The 18,296-nt window shown below is 40.4% G+C and overlaps 1 protein-coding gene across 2 annotated transcripts in view; it reads right to left on the bottom strand.

The window, feature by feature from the left end:
* Positions 1-18,296, bottom strand: part of UBE2J1 (ubiquitin conjugating enzyme E2 J1) — a 33,845-nt gene that overhangs the window by 6,417 nt on the left and 9,132 nt on the right. For both annotated transcript variants that reach the window (XM_075414375.1, XM_075414376.1), the window contains exons 2-7: positions 15,663-15,736; positions 12,851-12,982; positions 12,110-12,194; positions 10,585-10,690; positions 8,084-8,213; positions 2,716-2,847 (exon numbers count right to left, since the gene is read on the bottom strand). In XM_075414375.1, coding sequence (XP_075270490.1) covers positions 2,716-2,847; positions 8,084-8,213; positions 10,585-10,690; positions 12,110-12,194; positions 12,851-12,982; positions 15,663-15,736 — 659 coding nt within the window. The remainder of the gene's footprint in view (positions 1-2,715; positions 2,848-8,083; positions 8,214-10,584; positions 10,691-12,109; positions 12,195-12,850; positions 12,983-15,662; positions 15,737-18,296) is intronic.

The raw sequence follows: 18,296 nt of genomic DNA, 5'->3' as shown, positions 1-18,296 counted from the left end.
AGGTATTTCGTCCTCAGCTAGAGAGCAGACCAAAGCGGACACTGTAGTAACTCTAAGCGTGGCATCAAGATACTGGCTGTTGGTCTGGTAAAATGAGAATAGAGGGTGGGGAGAGAGGGAAGTGACCTTGAAGAGGTCAGGCAGCGACAGCCCAGAAGTCAAGAATGCTGAGTGCACCTCTCCAACAGTATGGACAAACGCACCCACGCAACAACTCCATCACACAATCAGTCTCTTCACAGGCAAAAATCTGTAAGACTGAAGTACTGAATAACACAACAGTTCACACTATGATAGCACTGCTGTTAATATAACAACTGCCATTACCAAAACACAAACTAGTATTTCAAACTGAGTTTGGAGATCTAAAAAAATATTCTTTACTGAAATACTCTAACTCCTGGTGCTTCTTTAGTCAGTGAGGCTATATTCCTTTTTCTAAGTGAAAGCTGACAGAAGAGAAAGTTAATTCAAAATATCTTTTCTTCTGAAGGAATGAGAAATTCTCTCTTCAGGAATAAGGCCCGGTGTGGAACAGAGGAAACAGACTCTAAGCGATTCCACGCCAGAGACCCATTGTGTGTGCGCACTCTTCACACAAGAATTCAGTTAAACCTATCCCAGGAAGGCCATCACTGTACTCAGAATTGTCCTGCTGTTCATTCACTGCAAATATCTCCGTCCTTTCAAGCAGCTTAAAGGTAAAAATCATGGAACAGACAATTGATGCCAGAAAGAACAAACTCGCCCATGAAGCAGTCTGTAGATTGGTCTTCCCACAGTAAAACATAGCCTACCGAGTCCCTCCTCTTCACCTTCAGATACACTCTTTCCTTAGCACCCTTGTACCATCATGTTTTTAAATGAAGACTGGTTGCAACTGCTCCAAGTGCAGAAGAAAGGTGACACTGTTCTTCCTGCATGATTATCACTATTTTATTCCTCTGTATTGTGAAGTAGTACACAAGGTCCCATAACTTCAGTCAGGCACATTAAATCCACTATACCAGAAGGAGTTACACAAGCTAATAAAAGGATTCAGCGTAGGGACTACTTCTGCCCTTTTTATTCTCAAAGGGCATAAATCTCAAGTTCACAACAGCAAATTTTCTACAACAGTGTTTAACTAAACACATATTTGTAAAGCGAGTGGTAAACATTTTACCCAAGAAGAGAAAAAGAACAGTTTTGACGTTGCCCACATCTAACACAACTTCGTAAGGTAGAATTAGGTCTTTACACAACTAGAACTAACTCAAACTGGTTTTACACATGCAAGAAGCCCAACTGAGCAGAATGAGTCTGAGGTTTGCATGGATACTGTTTCACTCCTTTAGCAGATGAAGGCCTCCGGCCCCCTACTTTGAGAAGACTTCTACTAACTTTCACATGAACAGGAACACAAAAATAGAAAGCTCAAAATAATCTTTCCTGTTACACATTTTCTTCCACTGTGTGGCTCTAAGTTTTTCCTCTCCAGTGGCTCCAGAAAATTCCTAACACTCAAAATGTGGCAGCTCAGAAACACAGGTATTGCTTCAAACTCAAACTAATAATCACAACAGTCTGATCTCTTAAAACATGAATTCACTTTTCATCATTTACAGTTTATCACATACCAGTATTTTTACATACATTTATATGTTTAAAGGTCTCATTTTATATAGGACTGTTCTGCTGAAAATCAAGTTAAACATTACTTATTAATTCAGCATAATTTATTAAAACAAATTTCTTAGAAATAGAATTAATCAAAAAAATCAGTCTCTTTTGCCTCAAGAAAATGCCAGCAATGCCTTGGTATTTTGGCTAGTTCTACTATATTAGCCAGGATTTGTAATAAGAAGAATAAAATAGTTAAATAGTATAAAAATAAAATAGTTTATTAAATCCGAAACAATCTGGAAAAATCCTTATTGTGGGGAAAAAGTATGCTATTAGCATGTTTATATTTCTACATAGCTTGAAAATATGTTGCAAACACGCAACAGATGGTCTGACGTTATTTGACATGTTTCAGGTTTTTTTAAATGATCTGCAGCCCCATCCTCTCTAAAAAAGACAGCTTAGCTGGGATTTGTCTGCAGTTTATCAGTGAATTTAGATTGCATTTGCCACAGTCGTTAACACCAGCTGCCTTGGCCCACCACCAGGCCTCGGTCACTTCTGAAACCCTTAGGTAAGCCCTACACACCTAGCAGTATTAAAACATAACTGTCATACCTCAAATGGTGGGATTATTTTAGTCACATTTACTTAAAAGGTTATAAAAAGCAGGCAGATATTCTTAATAAATATTTAGAAGCTACAAATTATCACTGAAACATTTTTTGCCTCTGGCTAAGAACTCTATTGCAAAAACCTGCGGTATATTACACAGAAGATAAACTGTAGTACCTCACACACCGTCATATTTTATTGAACTGTTAACCCATGCATTAAAGAAACTACTGGGAACAGGAACTGCTAAAAGAACATTATTTATTGTTCTTAAGAGAAGAAAGTGAAAGCAAGGAGATTGCCATTTCTAAAAGTGCTTCAGCAAATACTATGCTGAATTATACATATAGGCTTTATATAAAATTACGCAGAAGCTCTAGACAAAATGTATGAACTACATACTCTTAACGAAGCCCCCAATCAGCTTAATAGTACCGATTTCATGTTTGGACTATGCCTGTACTTGCGCTGGTAAAGCTCAAAGACGGACCATACCGTTGAACTCGTTGGATCCTGGAATGCTCTAGCTGCACCACCCTGCTGGGGCTCACGCGAAGCAGCAGAGTGGTTCAATCCTGACGTGTTTGAGGGTCCAGCATCAGACTTCCTGGATGAATTGACTTCTGCCTACAAGAAGTACATATGTACGCTTTAGAGATAAGATCAAAATTGCTCCAAAGAGATATGGTTTATTTTAGAATGTGTATTTTAATGCATGGAGAATATGAGTCTTACTGAAATGTAATAATCAAGTACGCCACCTGCATTTCATTGACACAACAACAGGTTTAGGAAATTCTCATTCTTTAGAAATAAGACTATAGACGTGCAAACACCAGTTTAAAAAACAATTTTAAGTTTGCATGTAACAGTTATAACATTCCAAAAAAAAAATACACATATGTATAGAGAAAAAAAAAAAACAAACACATCTTTAGAAGATCCAGGACAACATTCTGCCAGAAACAATGCCTTTTTTAAAACTTCTGTTTCTCACGTCTGTAAGTGAATGCTGACTACTGTTGTTACAAGTGAACTAATATAGCCTGTTTCTCAGCAGGGCTAATTAGTGCTAATTTAATGTGGCTATACTGGTTCTAGTACCGAAGTTGCCTCACAGGCAGAGTGAGCATATATGCATGGCACTACACTGTGCCAGCCACGCATACCTCAGTTTCCAGTACTTAAATTTCAGGACAAGCACAGCAAAAGAAAAAATACAGATCTTCTAATACTGCTTTTGTATACATTTATAAAATGCCTAACAAGCATCAATTCCCAGAATACAGGTTTCATGCTTTTGGTAATTTGAGACAAGATATCAGAAGTGACATGTAGAAGATCACAGAATATCACAGAATAGTAGGGGTTGGAAGGGACCTCTGTGGGTCATCTAGTCCAATCCCCCTGCCAAAGCAGGGTCACCTACAGCAGGCTCCACAGGACCTTGTCCAGGCGGGTCTTGAATATCTCCAGAGAAGCAGAGTCCACAACCTCCCTGGGCAGCCTGTTCCAGTGCTCTGTCACCCTCAGAGGGAAGAAGTTCTTCCTCATGTTCAGACGGAACTTCCTGTGCCTCAGTTTGTGCCCATTGCCCCTTGTCCTGTCACTGGGCACCACTGAAAAGAGCTTGGCCCCATCCTCCTGACACCCACCCTTCAGATATTTGTAGGCATTTATAAGGTGCCCTCGCAGCCTTCTCTTCTTCAGGCTGAACAAGCCCAGTTCCCTCAACCTCTCCTCGTAGGGGAGATGCTCCAGTCCCCTCACCATCCTTGTAGCCCTCCGCTGGACTCTCTCCAGTAGCTCTTCATCTTTCTTGAACTGGGGAGCCCAGAACTGGACACAGAGATCATGAACAAACCTCTTGTTGAAACAGTATATATGCCTGCAGTACTCCCTTGGGAATTGAAAAGGACACAGCATCACAGTCCTGAACTGCAACACTTTAAAATTCATACATATCAAAAAAAAAGTCATGACCAGATCAGTTTTTATCGGCAAGCAAGTCACCTCTCAAGTCATGTATCTAGATCTCAATTTATTATAAGGATGACAATTCCAAACCTGATACCTGTCTTCAAATGCAGATATAAGTAGTGGTAGTAGTAGTAAGAAATACAAACAGTGCATTAGAAACCAATCAGTTATGGTGATAACAAACTGATAAGATCAGAAGATAGTAATATTCTTTCTTGATACTATTTTGTGTGAAGAAATTGAATTCTCTGTTGATGTACATTAGAATCATAGAAATGTATTATAGAATCATAGAATCATTTACGTTGGAGGAGACCATCAAGATCACCCAGTCCAACCATTAACCTAACACTGTCAAGTCCACCATGAAACCATGTCCCTAAGCACATCTACACGTCTTTTAAACACGTCCAGGGATGGTGACTCCACCACTTCCCTGGGCAGCCTGTTCCAATGCCTGACCACTCTTTCACGAAAGAAATTTTTTCCTAATATCCAAAATAAACCTCCCCTGGCGCGCAACTTGAGGCCATTTCCCCTTGTCCTATTGCCTGTTACTTGGGAGAAGAGGCTGACACCCACCTGACTACAACCTCCTTTCAGGTAGCTGTAGAGAGTGATAAGGTCTCCCTTCAGCCTCCTCTTCTCCAGGTTAAACAATCCCAGTTCCCTCAGCTGCTCCTCACAAGACTCGTTCTCTAGATCCCTCACCAGCCTTGTTGCCCTAAAGAACAGCACTTGTGACCGGCCACCAGCTGGATTTAACTCCATTCACCACCACTCTCTGGGCTTGGCCATCCAGCCAGTTTTTTACCCAGCGAAGCACACACCCACCCAAATCACGGGCAGCCAGTTTCTCCAGGAGGATGCTGTGGGAAACAGTGTCAAAGGCTTTTCTGAAGTCCAGGAAGACAACATCCACAGCCTTTCCTTAATCCACTAAGTGCATCACCTTGTCATAGAAGGATATCAGGTTAATCAAGCAGGACCTGTCTTTCATAAACCCATGCTGACTGGCCTGATCACCTGGTTGAATTACCTCAGGACAATCCGAAAAATGTGTCACTGAAACAACCTGAAGACAAATTTAAGATTTAAAAACATTTCTAATCTGACAACAGTGCTTTCCTTTTGCACTGACTATTATGAATCCTAATATTAGGTAGAACTACTATGAATTCTAATATTAGATAGGACAAGTTATGACTCAAACATGGATCAGCAACAAAGCAACACAGGATTGTGAGTAAATTTGGCCAGAATAGGCCTCTAGATGTCACCTGATTCAACTCCCTCCTCAAAGTAGAGTCATGTTCAGCCAAGTTTTGAGCATCTCCAAAGCCAGAGATTCCACAGCCTCTCTGGGTAGCCTGCTCCATCGTTTGACAACCCACAGGGTGAATTTTCCTTTCCCATATCCAATCATAAGTTCCCTCCCTGAAACCTGTGACCACCGCTTCTCAAACTTCTGCTTTGTCCAAGAAGAGCTCATTTCATCTTTACTGTTAATCAATATAAAGCATATACAATACAAAATATGCATTTGATTTATCTCAGTTTATGAAGTCTAGTATGCTAGACTGAAGCCAGACTAACACTCAAAAAAATAAAGCATCTGAAAGTTCCCAAAACTGAAGTAACTTTTTTGTCTCGTAGTCTTTCTCTTCTCCAGCCCTTACCTCTGCTTCCAGAAAAAGCTGGAGAGAACACACATGAAGAAAAGAAGATGAGCTTATTTAAATGCAATAATGAGGGTGAGTGGAGAATTAATTTTACTGCAAAATATGCCTTGTGATGGCAACATGCAGATAAAGCATATTGTTTTACAGTAATGTGTATGCTATTAGTCATGTATCTTTTCTTTTCGTCTTATAAGTGGAATGGAATTTATGTTACATAGCACCTAAAATGCAAAAACAATTTGCAAGTCCATGTAAAACTGACAAAAAAAAAAAAAAGTAATTTTCTGTTAAAACAGACAGGAACAAAGGTGGAGGCTCACAGAAGCAGGAAAACTGTAATGAGGAAATTTGGTTCGTTATTTTTTCTCCTGAATTTCATATTCCTTTCTCAATACCACACATGGGGGTTTTTTAGAAGTTGCCATTTTGCTTAAGGCTGGTATGAAATAACTTCTCAAAATCCCTGGATCGTCTAGAGAAAGTCAGGAAATCTCTTCTTTAAGGATCAAGATAATGCAGAGACTGCTAGTATGTTTGACAGTAGAGAGGCTCTCTCAAATTATACACTCAATAAGCAATCTGATGTTAAATCTTACCCCATAAATTGACATGGAATATTTCAAAATGATTAAAAACTTCTGTATTCCCTGCTAGTAATTCATACTACTAGCTTACCATAAACATATCAAATGAATGCCTCAGCCTAACATCAATCAAAGAATAACAAAGTCAAGCTAAGCAGAAAAGCACAAAGCTTAAAAGAAAAAAATCAATCCCCAAAATTTGATTTGAGAAAGGGAGGGAAGGTGCAATCAGAGGACAGAACTGATTTACCTTGTAAAAAACCCACAATGCATTGTAAAAGGCTGTAGAAACCTGAGGCTTTTGTTCACTTTTCTCTTGCTGAGTGCTTGCTCTTAGGAGGTGTAGTTAAGTATGTGGATACACGGAATGCACCAATATTCTTTAGAGATTGATGTCCCTAAGTCTTTCATTTTAAAACTGAAAAAGGCATGAAATGTAAGTTAAGAGTTCTTTCCAAAAAAAAAAAAAAAAAAAAAAATTTATACTCTGATATTTCTAGAATTTCTGTGATCGAGATGAGCAGTTCCTAAGTAAAAATTAACCCTACACATTTTAACCCCTATATATTGTAAAACAGCCAGGAGCAGGCAGTCTATTGCTTCTCCAAGTAGCTCAACTTTAAAACTCTGTCCCCGTATCCCCTCATCTTTGTAAAATATTTTGAGATCTTCTTTCGTGTTATTACACATAGAGCCTATCATGTCAACATGTCTAGATGTAAGATGGCACAGGAATATATGCAGGTCCTGAGCAGCCATGCTCAGCAGGAGGCAATCTTTACTCTCATGGCATACAAAAAAAAAAAAAAAAAAAGGAAGTCTTTAGGACAGTGTTAGGAGAACATTGGTCATAAAAGGGGACATATTAGCATCCCTGACCTTACTGAGGCTGTATTCTGCACCAGTGCCACACTGTCATAATATATTTCACTGTAGTTCCCTGCCCTCATGCACAGCAGTCTTCCTTTGTGGCCAATTTAAGAGTTTAGTGGAAAATCCAGTGAAAAACAACACTGTGCATGCAAGACATGCAATTTTTTAAGGCACATATTTGGCTAAACAAACCTTACTTTCACTGAAACACAAGCTAGAGAACACATTTTTGGGTAACAGCAACATCCATACCAGAGTTCAACTTTCAGTATCTTCAGCTGCAGAGTAGTTCAAAAGAATTTGCAACAATTTTTCAGTAGGAATATGTTTTATTCCTACCATAGGCCAAAAGAAGAAGAAAAAAAAAAAATCACAAAGGAAAAAAAATTTAGGTTAGCTTTGCCCACACTTTCCTAACACTTTTCTGATAAGAGTAATTCTGGAGAATTTAATCAAGTTATTAGTGACTGAAAATATGGGAGTAAAATCAACATAGTTAGGCAGTTCTTACCACAGTGCTCACCATTGAAATTAAAAATAACCAATCAGTGCTTGAGATGCACAATTTATTAACTGGTACTCCTATTTTTCTCTTTCAAACTGTCCCAAAGAAACAGGTTTCCATGTAGTGACTGATGAAGGTTTATGAAATGATGAATGTTTCTGCAATTTACAAGTTTTTCCTCTTTTTTTTTGTATGTTAATTCTACGTAACAGAGATGAAAGTTTAAACCGTGACTTCACCTTGAAGCTAATTTGTCTGGCAAGTTCTTTAGCCTCCTTGTCCGCCTGGCTTGACACGCTTCCCGACGTTAGTGGTAAGAGGGCTGTCTTCATAGTTGTGCCACACATTTCACAACAGAAGTCTTGTGACCTGGCCACAAATGACACAGCTCAGAACAGCACGTTCTCATAATGTTCTCCTGAGCTTGTTTAAACAACTATTCGCAAAACAATCCACAGAAAGACAAGTGGTGTCAAGATCAGTAGCTTAAAAGTACTTTCCCCTGCCACAAATCACACTTTCCTGAAAACATGTTGAGAATTATGTATAATACAAATACATACTCTCTAATATCATTTAGAAAAATATTAACAACTGATTACTATTATCTATACCTTATGAATAATTTGCTACCATTTTAAAACTTACTTCATACCTGCAGCAAATAAAAATTGTAAGTTATAAAAATCTAACTACTATTACAAATATTATACTGGACCCAGTACCTTGCACCTCAAATCCAGGAATTTCAGCTTCTGTGACAGCATTACCTTTCCTCTCTTGCACACTTAATTTGTCTACAGTGGACACTGCAGGCAGCTCTCCAGCACAGCGAGAAACCACACAGCCTTGATAATAGAGTATCAAGACCACCTCACTAAACCTTTTATTAGCTTTGACTCAGTGCCGTGCTAACAGGAAAGTTGCAGCTTCTACCTGGCTCAGAGCACAGGCAGAATAAGCTCACATCTGCCTGCAAAATAAGGAACTAGTTACAACTGGGAATACAGTAATTTTGCTTATAAGATAGGGATATGGTCTTTCAAGTATTTTTTCCTTCCCAGATGGGGGCAAGGAAAAAAAAAAACCAACCCACAGGTCTAAGATTTCATTTAAAGATTATCACAGAATAGTTGAGGTTAGGAGGGACCTCTGGAGATTATTTCGTCCAGTCTCCTTGCTCAAAGCAGGGTCAAGCAGAGCATGTTGCTCAGGCCTGTTTCCAGTCACATTTTTAATACCTCAGAGGAAAGAGACTCCACCACCTCTCTGGGCAATCTGTGCTAGTGCTCTGACTATCTACACAGTAAAAAAGTGTTTTCTTGCATTCAGACTAAATTTTGTCGATTTCAGTTTGTGCCCATTGCCTCTTGTCCTGTCACTGGATGCCACTGAGAAGAACCTCACTGTGCCGTCTTTACACCTTCCTTTCAGATTTTTGTACACATGGGTAAGATCCCCTGAGCCTTCTCTTCTCCAGGCTGAACACACTGCCGGCTCTCTTAGCCTCTCCTTCCACGAAACATGTTCCAGCCCCTCAGTCACCTTCAGGGCACTGCACTGGATTTGCTCCAGTAAGAACGTATCTTTCTGGCACTCTGACCTGGATCCAGCACTCCAGATGTCTCACCAGTGCCAAGTACAGAGGAGGTATCACTTCCCTCGACCTGCTGGCAATGCTCTTTCTAGCCCAAGACACCATGAGCTGCCCTTGCTGCACAGGCACATTGCCGCCTCATGATCAGCTTGGTGTCCACCAGGACTCCCAGGTCCTCCCCTTCCAAGCTCCCTTCCAGGTGGTCGGCTGGAGTCATTCCTCCCCAGGGGCAAGACTTTGCTCTCCTCTTTGCTGAACTTGATGAGATTCCTCCAGACCGTTGAGGTTCCTCTGGATGGCAGCACAACCTTTTGTTGTATCAACCACTCCTCCCAGTTCCGTATCATCTGCAGGCTTGGGGAGGGTGCACTCTGCCCCGTCAACCAGGTCATTAAAGACACTGAATACAACTGGCCTCAGTACGACCCCTGGAGCACACCAGCAGTGACCGGGCTTTGTGCTGTTTACCACGATCCTCTGAGCCAGGCAGCTCAGCCAGTTCCTAATCCACCTTACTGTCCTCACTTCCCTAGGCTGTACCTCACAAGTTTCTCCATGAGGATAGTAAGGAAGACAGCACCAAAAGCCTTGCTAAAGTCAAGATAAACAACATCCACTGCTCTCCCCTTGTCCACTGAGCTAATAATTTCATCATAGTCATAAATATAACTAAGTTAATTTCCTAAAAAAAAAAAAAATCATTCAGAAGCAGTTGCTTCAGACTTTTTCGTAGTTGTTCCACTATTATTATTTACATAACAGAAATGATGCATCATTGTTTTGGTTGTTTTCTTCCCCACTTAAACTTACTATCAGTTCCATCACACCAATTTTCCCTCCACACAATTACCACTGTATCAGAATGTTAATTACGTCTCTCAGCCTAAATTTCAGACAAGCCTCTAATTTGACCACACAGTGCTGGAAGGAACATAGCCCTCTCAAAGTATTTTGTTTGACTGTAAGTTCCAAGTTTGCCCAATGTTTAGGAAAAAAAATCTATGTACATACAAGGCTTATAACTTTTCTTTATATTTGGAATAAATGCAAAAGAACTGACTGAAGTGCCTGACTTTCTACTCAATGCCCTACCCTAAAGAGAATACATACATATGTATCTACAGCAATAAACTTAGTGCTTACTTCTTTGCAAGAGCTCTTCTTTCTTCTGGTGTATAATCCAGAGATCCTATTGCTCCTTCACCTTTGGTTGGCATAAATCCAATAATGGCCAGTAAAGCTGTTCTTACTAAAAAGGGAAAACAGAGATACAAACAAGGTTGCAGAAATAACTGTTATTTCATCTCACTCTACACTCAGGAAAGTTGTAGTTCTGCCTGCAAAACTTCATTTTGTCCAAAGGAGTAGCCTGAATTTCATACAAGCAGCACTGAGTTTTCTGGTACACAGCAAGGCTTTCTTCATTTTTTAAACTTTACATTATAAATGAAAGGTAAAGCCTTATTCTTCCATCAGCCAACACAGAGAAGAAAAGATAACCTGTCACAAAAATGGTGCATCAACACACATATTAGAGCTCCAGACTTTAAAAATGGGTTCTGCAGAAAAAAAGATAAGGCATGGGGGAAGGGGGAGGAGGATTCATAAGGCATTCTTCTTTTTGTGCGTGTTTTCTATTAGACACAAATTCTGCAGTTTAGTGCACACCAGCTCAGTGGTCTTCTTTTATGCAATGTACTGCAGAATTTGTTCCTTTTATGTCACCATGTTGGGGAAGGAGCTTACTTAAATACTAATAACAGCTCATAACAGAATTGTCATCTAAAACATTTCTTCTGACAGTATCTATTCTTCGATTTTGTTTTACATAGCCCTGAAATTTAAGAATTCAAGACACTTTGCTGGCAGATTTGGTAAAGAAATATCACATGAAGATAAGTACCACAAAATAGAGATAGGATACTTTTAGCTCCTATTTTGAAGACAGTATTTTCTGCTCTTTAAAAAAATGTAAGAGACTTTACAAAAGTTGAAGAGTGGTCTGCTAGAAAATTCCCAAAATCTTATCAAGGCATTTTAAAAGCGCAACTGATACCCAAAGAAATAACTGATGTACTGTACTCAGCAAAGCTAAAATTACATAAACACAGAAATATTGCCTTGGATGAATTGTGCCAATTCTCAATTTCTGTGATAACGAACCTTAATAAAAAAGAAAAAGGTGGAAAACCTTCAGTTATTCTGAACTCAGACCACGTTGTCTTTCCTCTTGAGTGCTCAGGAGTACAGCATCAGATTTAAAAGCTAACCACACTCCTCTCTATCAATATTCAAGCTGGTTTTAGTGATTATACAAAAACAGGGTAAAGTAACAGTATTTAAAATATTTTCATAAGAAAAATTAAAAAAAACACCAAAGAGTATTCTAAGTAGTCTCAGAATTCTTAACATTTGTGCATCCAAATAAGTAAGAGCTTAGCAACACCCCTCAGTTTCTCAACCCCTTCACCGTGCCTTTATTTATTACCATTCCCAAATCCTCCTATGTTGCTCTTTCAGGACTCCACATTTCTCAAATTCTCCTACACATTTACTCCCACAAAATCCATCTCCTTTTCTACTATAAACATTCTTTGTGAGATTTTTTTTTCATTTTAAAGATCCAGCTGTTTGATGGGGTAATATTTTCCAAATAATTGTTACTTACTACTCCATGAAGGCTGCCATGTTTCAGGATGATGCCCTGAGATGCTTAAACAAATTTTCTTCCCCACTTCAAACCTGCCATTGGCCTTCAAAGGAAGAAGGAGGATATAATAAAATATGCTGGAAGTTAACTCTTGGGTTTTGGTACAAGTTGTAAATATCATAATCAATCAAATCTATATGCAAACAATACTTGATAATTATATTACGGCCAACCTCACAAAATTGGCATTCAGCTATCTGAACAAAGAAGTCTCCCATCTGCCTCTATACATGCATGAAGAAACGCTTAGCCGACCCCTCACATGTCCCAGTGTGATGGGGTGGCTTGCCTGCTGCTTCTGTAACCCACCCACCACACGCAAAGAGCCTGAAAAGCTGTAGCTCTGTGAAACTACGCACAAATGTGGGCCTTTGCCCCAAACCACAGGTCTGCCTTCCTGCATGTGACCATAGTCTCCAACAGAGACCAAGCAGGCCCATGGAGAGAACAGAAGGTTAGACAACCACACCAGCAATGTGATTACTTCTGGAGAAAACTTCCATTTATTAGGTGCAAAGCTTCATGTAATTACAGAATACAAAAGTCACCTTGGAAGACTTCTGGTCTTAACTTGGCAGCATTAACTGTACTATGCCACCTTTCTTATACAAGTAAGATTGCCTTAATGCCACAAACCTCCCTCAGACACCTACAATTAAATCCATCACGTAAAAAGGAAAAACTATTAAACATGCTTACCGTCAGCAAAATAATGCTGGGTGGTTTCATGGGATATTCAGGTGGTAGTACTATTCGCCCGTGATAAACCCCTCCATCAAAATCTGAATCTGGAGGGCCTCTAACAGTAAAGTGCCATTCAAAAAGATTATCCTAAAATGCCCCCACCAAAGGAAGAAGAAAAAAAAAAGAGTGTGTCAAAGAAGTACACAATTAAATACCATTTCCTTGAATAAGGACAGGCTAAAGAAACAGTGCACAGCAGAACTTTTAAGAAGTCAAAATCAAGTGGGGAGTAAGACAACCAACACAGTTCTATGATTCTGGTTAAAAAGATAAAATATTGTAGCTTTCTGGTAATTTTCTTACACAATGGCTTTGTTGAAACCCTCAAATTCATTATTCAAGCTCTTCAGTCTAGTTGTATCAATTATGACAAGAGTTTTATTACCTGACAGATGGAAAACCAAGTCAACTAAGGGAAAACTGGGTCTTTGCCCCAGCGAATAATAATTTCTGGACGACCGAGGGGAGAACCTTCCCAGGAAAAAACATTACTGACAGCCTCCCCAAAGCCCCTTCCATGCTCAAGTCAACACAGCGACTTAACTTACACCTCAGAGAATTCACATCCTCTTTTGCTTCTCCATAAATGTACTGGGTTTGCATGGCAAAGGTTTTGGTAGCAGGAGGTCTACAAGGGGTGGCTTCTGTGAGAAGCTGCCAGAAGCTTCATCTGTGTCCGACAGAACCAATGCCACCAGCTCCAAGATGGACCTGTCGCTGGCCAAGGCCGAGCCCATCAGCGACAGTGGTAGCGCCTCGGTGATAACATATTTAAGGGGGAAAAAGAAAAAATAAACTGCGCAATTGCAGCTGGAAGAGAGGATTGAGAACATGTGAGAGGAACAACCCTGCAGACACCAAGGTCAGTGAAGAAGGAGGGGGAGGATGCGCTCCACATGCTGGAGCAGAGATTCCCCTGCAGCCCATGGAGAAGACCAGGTGAGGCAGGCTGTGCCCCTGCAGCTCATGGAGGTCCACAGCGGAGCAGATCTCCACCTGCAGCCCGTGGATGCCCAAAGGAGGCTGTGATGCCAGGGGGAACCACGCTGGAGCAGCCTGTTCCTGAAGGACTGCACTCCATGGAAGGGACCCACACCGGAGCAGTTCGTGAAGAGCTGCAGCCCGTGGGAAGGACCCACGTTGGAACAGTTCGTGGAAGACTGTCTCCCATGGGAGGGGGCCCATGCTGCAGCAGAGGCAGAGTGTGAGGAGTCCTCCCCCTGAGGAGGAAGGTGCAGCAGAGACAGCGTGTGATGAACTGACCATAACCCCCATTCCCTGTCCCCCTGCGCCGCTCGGGGGAGAAGGCAGAGAAAATCAGGAGAGAAGTTGAGCCTGGGAAGAATGGAGGGGTGGGAGGAAGGCGTTTTAAGATTTAATTTTTATTGCTCATTACCCTACTTTGATCTTGATTGGTAATAATTTCCCGAAGTTGAGTCTATTTTGCCTGTGACAGTAACTGGTGAATGGTCTCTCTCTGTCCTTATCTTGACCCACGAGCCTTTCATTGTACTTTCTCTCCCCTGTCCAGCTTAGGAGAAGGAGTGATAGCACGGCTTTGGTGGGCAGCCGGCATCCAGCCAGGGTCAACTCACCACAATAAACAATTATGAAACAGCTACTGTGCCTTACTGCACAACAGGTACACTTTGAAATTTGGAATATTATTTTTATTGGACATATTAGTAACTTCTCTTTAAGCATTATTTCTTTGGGGTTGTGTGTTTGGCTCTGTGTATCAGATCTCCTGATGCCCACAACTTCCTGAATATTTACAAGCAGAACAATTCCTACTGTTTGGACAGGAGTCCAAATGAGGCTTGCTGTCATCTCTCAACTAATGCTGAACACTGGTATCACAGGGCTGTGACTGCCCACCTATTTACAATTTTATCAAGGATGGGAGGTAACCGTCAACATTTCCAGCATTTCATCTGCCACTGTTCTCTTCCCAGCGAGTCACTGTCCTAATCCAGAAATACGACCTTCATTTAAGTTACAAATAATAGCATGAATTAAACCTTACATTTCACCACAGGAAGGGGAAACACAAGGCACAGACAAAAACTAGTCGATAATGTATATTTTACAGCACCTAGGAACATGCTACTTTCTGTAAGCATGTTAAGTGTGCTACACATTTCTGTGAACAGCTAAATCAAAGCCCCCAACTGAATATTACAGAACATTGCCTTTTTTATTATTCCAAACAAATGAGAAAGGGTTTCTGTTTAAGCTTCTAACCACCAGAACTTCACTGTCCTCTCAGCCCAAAAACTTAACTGACTGTTAAATAGTAGGTTCTTGAAGTCTTCTAAAGTGGAATCTAAGCATTCTCTCTTACAACGCATCCAGAATGCCACATATTTACATTTTTCACAGTTTTTTTTGTACGCAAAACAGTGAATCCTCATAGATCAGCTAGGCTTAAGTGTTTTATTGAGCAACTCAGCAACTCATGATGCCAGGTTTGGGTGTAAAAAGCGTAACTTAAACATAATGCATTTATGTAGTCTCAGGAAGGAGGAGCGGGAATAAACATATTATACCTATGCAATAAAATTATGTAAATAATTTAAAGTAAAATTGGTCTTCTGTACTTTCACTAACAACCTTCCATCATAGGAAAAAATGAACAGAATCAATTTTAAATGGTCTGCTAGTATCTACATTTGTACATTTCAAATACATATGCACACAGAGAACTTAGAGTATATACTAATAACAGCCTAATTACAAGCTCTTGCAAACACATAGAGAAACAAACCTCCAAAGGCTGTGCGTGATAATGATCTGTAGGATCCTTCAGTTCTGCAGCCTCTTTCATCAAACGTTTGACAGCTGAAAAAGAGAAAGTGTAAGACACGAAAATAAAGAAAAAAATTAATATGCATTGCATACAAAAATACATAAAGATTTCTTCAAGAGCTCCTTTCAGCTAACTATTTTTTTCAGCACATTCCAGCTTCTTCACTGGAGTTGTTAATCCAAGACACAATATAAATTACTCACACTGAATAAATCTTAAATGAGTTATACAAGCACAGTTATGAAAAATATATTGCACGGTCACAGAGTTTCTCAATACTGAACAATGAGAGTAAAATAATTTTACATTATTAATTGCACCAAAGGCATGAGGAAAAACATAGGTGTCCTTAACAGAGTTTGACTTTACATACAAGATGTACTAGACTAATAACCTCAATATTTAATCATAAAGGGCATCATGTCACATCATTGAAACCACTCCTGAAAAGCTTTATCCTGACACCTCCCATGACTATCACATGACTACTCCCTTAACTATTCCAAAGGGGGTCACAATATGATTTGAGAGAAACCAACGCACCAGTAGTATGAGAGAACAAAGTTCTAGACTAGATTTGAAAATGCATATGCCTAGTCAGAAAAATTTACCCAGGGCCTTTGTAATTTGAACCTACTACTGAGTATGGACAAACATGTATTTCTCTAACCTAAACTTGTGATAGTCATTAGTTACCCTCTCCAATCTTGTACTTCAGAACAACCAGCATCATTTGTATTTTGTGCATCTCCTTTTTCCTTCCCCTTTAGTAAGTTCTGCTACATCACTTGTCCTGCTAGGTGCCCTCATGTGCATCATGCATTAATGCCTAATAAAGAACTCAACCAAACTGAAGAGCAGACTAAACATAAGAACTGCAGACAAGAAATTCAAGAATGGTACCTCATGAGTAAGGTTAAGTAACAAGTTCTTACTCCTGCCTACTTGCTCGAAAAAGTGCAAATACCAGCTACCTCTTTAAGCAACTACATAGGAACAGGATCCCTTAATCCATCCTCCACATTCAACTCAAACCATGTATGTCCTTCCCACTCGTGTAATTATCTAACTACAAAGGAGAAACACTGTCCAAATTCCCTTACAGTGTTAAGCATAAAGATATGGTGAAAATGAACTGCAGTTCCTCCATTTACAAAGTCTGGCATCACCAGCTGACTGTAGGCTGTGTAGCATGTCCAGACTCCGGGGCTTTGCTCACTTTTGTGACACTGGGAGAGAAGTTACTACAGCCTTCCCACAGAGGAATTTTGATTTCAATGTACTGTGAAAGTTCTTTTCCTCCTTTGCACTTCTTGACAGCTACGAACAACAGCTCAAAGTTTGAGAATTTCACTTCCCACAACCCAAAGAGCACACAGATTATGCGAAAATTTGCTGCTGCCAGAGGGAGGTGTCAATTAAATGCCCTGCTGAGCCCACGAGGTCACGTCACAGGCGGCAGTGTCCGAGCTCCACTGAAAAAGTTTTTCTCTTTCATATACATTCAGGTTTAGCAGTTCATTAGCGAGGAATAATAAGAAAACCAGCCTGGACCATAAAAGGCTTCAGCACTGCTTCTTCACAGCCGACAAGCCTGGACCCTTGCCTTCAGCAGAAGAGTGGCACACACCAGGATGAGCTAATTCAGGAGTGAACACCCCAGGAAGCAAAAGGGTAACCATGAAAGAACTGAGAATGTATACAACACAGCCCAATGAAGACAGAATAGTCGTGGACAAGGCAGACAGCTGTTACTGAGGTTTCCCAGACAAGTCCCCCTACATCAGCATCACGTGCAGTTACCCATGTTAACTAAGGGAAGGCTAACTATTACAGGAAACAAAAAAAATATCTCAAGACCATTATACAAAAGGCTACCGACACTCACAGCAAGGTTTGTGCACAGCCTACCAGCCTAAAACCGAGCGCATGATCTTTGGCAGTGCACGTCAGCGCTTTGGATGTGTCCCAAACGGAACAGCCTTTTTACTGCTTCAGCTGCCAGGCTGTCCCCCGGGTGCCGAGTGCCAGCAGCTGGCAGGCAGAAACTGAGGTACCAAGGGTTTGCACTGAGAGACAACAGAGACAGCAGCCAGGTAGGGACAACTAGTAGGTGAGCTCCTCTTAAAGAGAATTTAAAACAGAAGCAGTTTAAAGCATGGGGTTTAAACATATTTTTGTATTTAATTAACAGTGACAGTGACACTGTACGTATTTTTTTCACAGCATTACTTTATTATGAAGAAGCCAGACTACAGATATTTTAAGAAGCCAGCATAAAATATGCTGAAAGAATATGAAATACTATTCCACTCATGGAGCATGAAATACAGCAAAATACATAATTTAGCATTTGCATACCACAGAGACAATTAGGTTCTAAGAAGTTTTCAGTATTAAGCAACCTAGGGTATCTTAAGAAAAAGAAGCACATGTATATGAAGAAAGGCTGAGAGAGTTGGGGTTGTTAAGCCTGGAGAAGAGAAGGCTGCGGGGACACCTTACGGTGGCCTTTTAATACTTCCGAGTGGCTTATAAGACAGAGACTTTTCACCACCGCCTGTAGTGACAGGACAAGGGGCGTTTCTTTTA

This window comes from Opisthocomus hoazin, chromosome 2, assembly GCF_030867145.1.
Source record: "Opisthocomus hoazin isolate bOpiHoa1 chromosome 2, bOpiHoa1.hap1, whole genome shotgun sequence".
Taxonomy (NCBI): domain Eukaryota; kingdom Metazoa; phylum Chordata; class Aves; order Opisthocomiformes; family Opisthocomidae; genus Opisthocomus; species Opisthocomus hoazin.
This window is presented reverse-complemented; position numbering and strand designations above follow the sequence as displayed.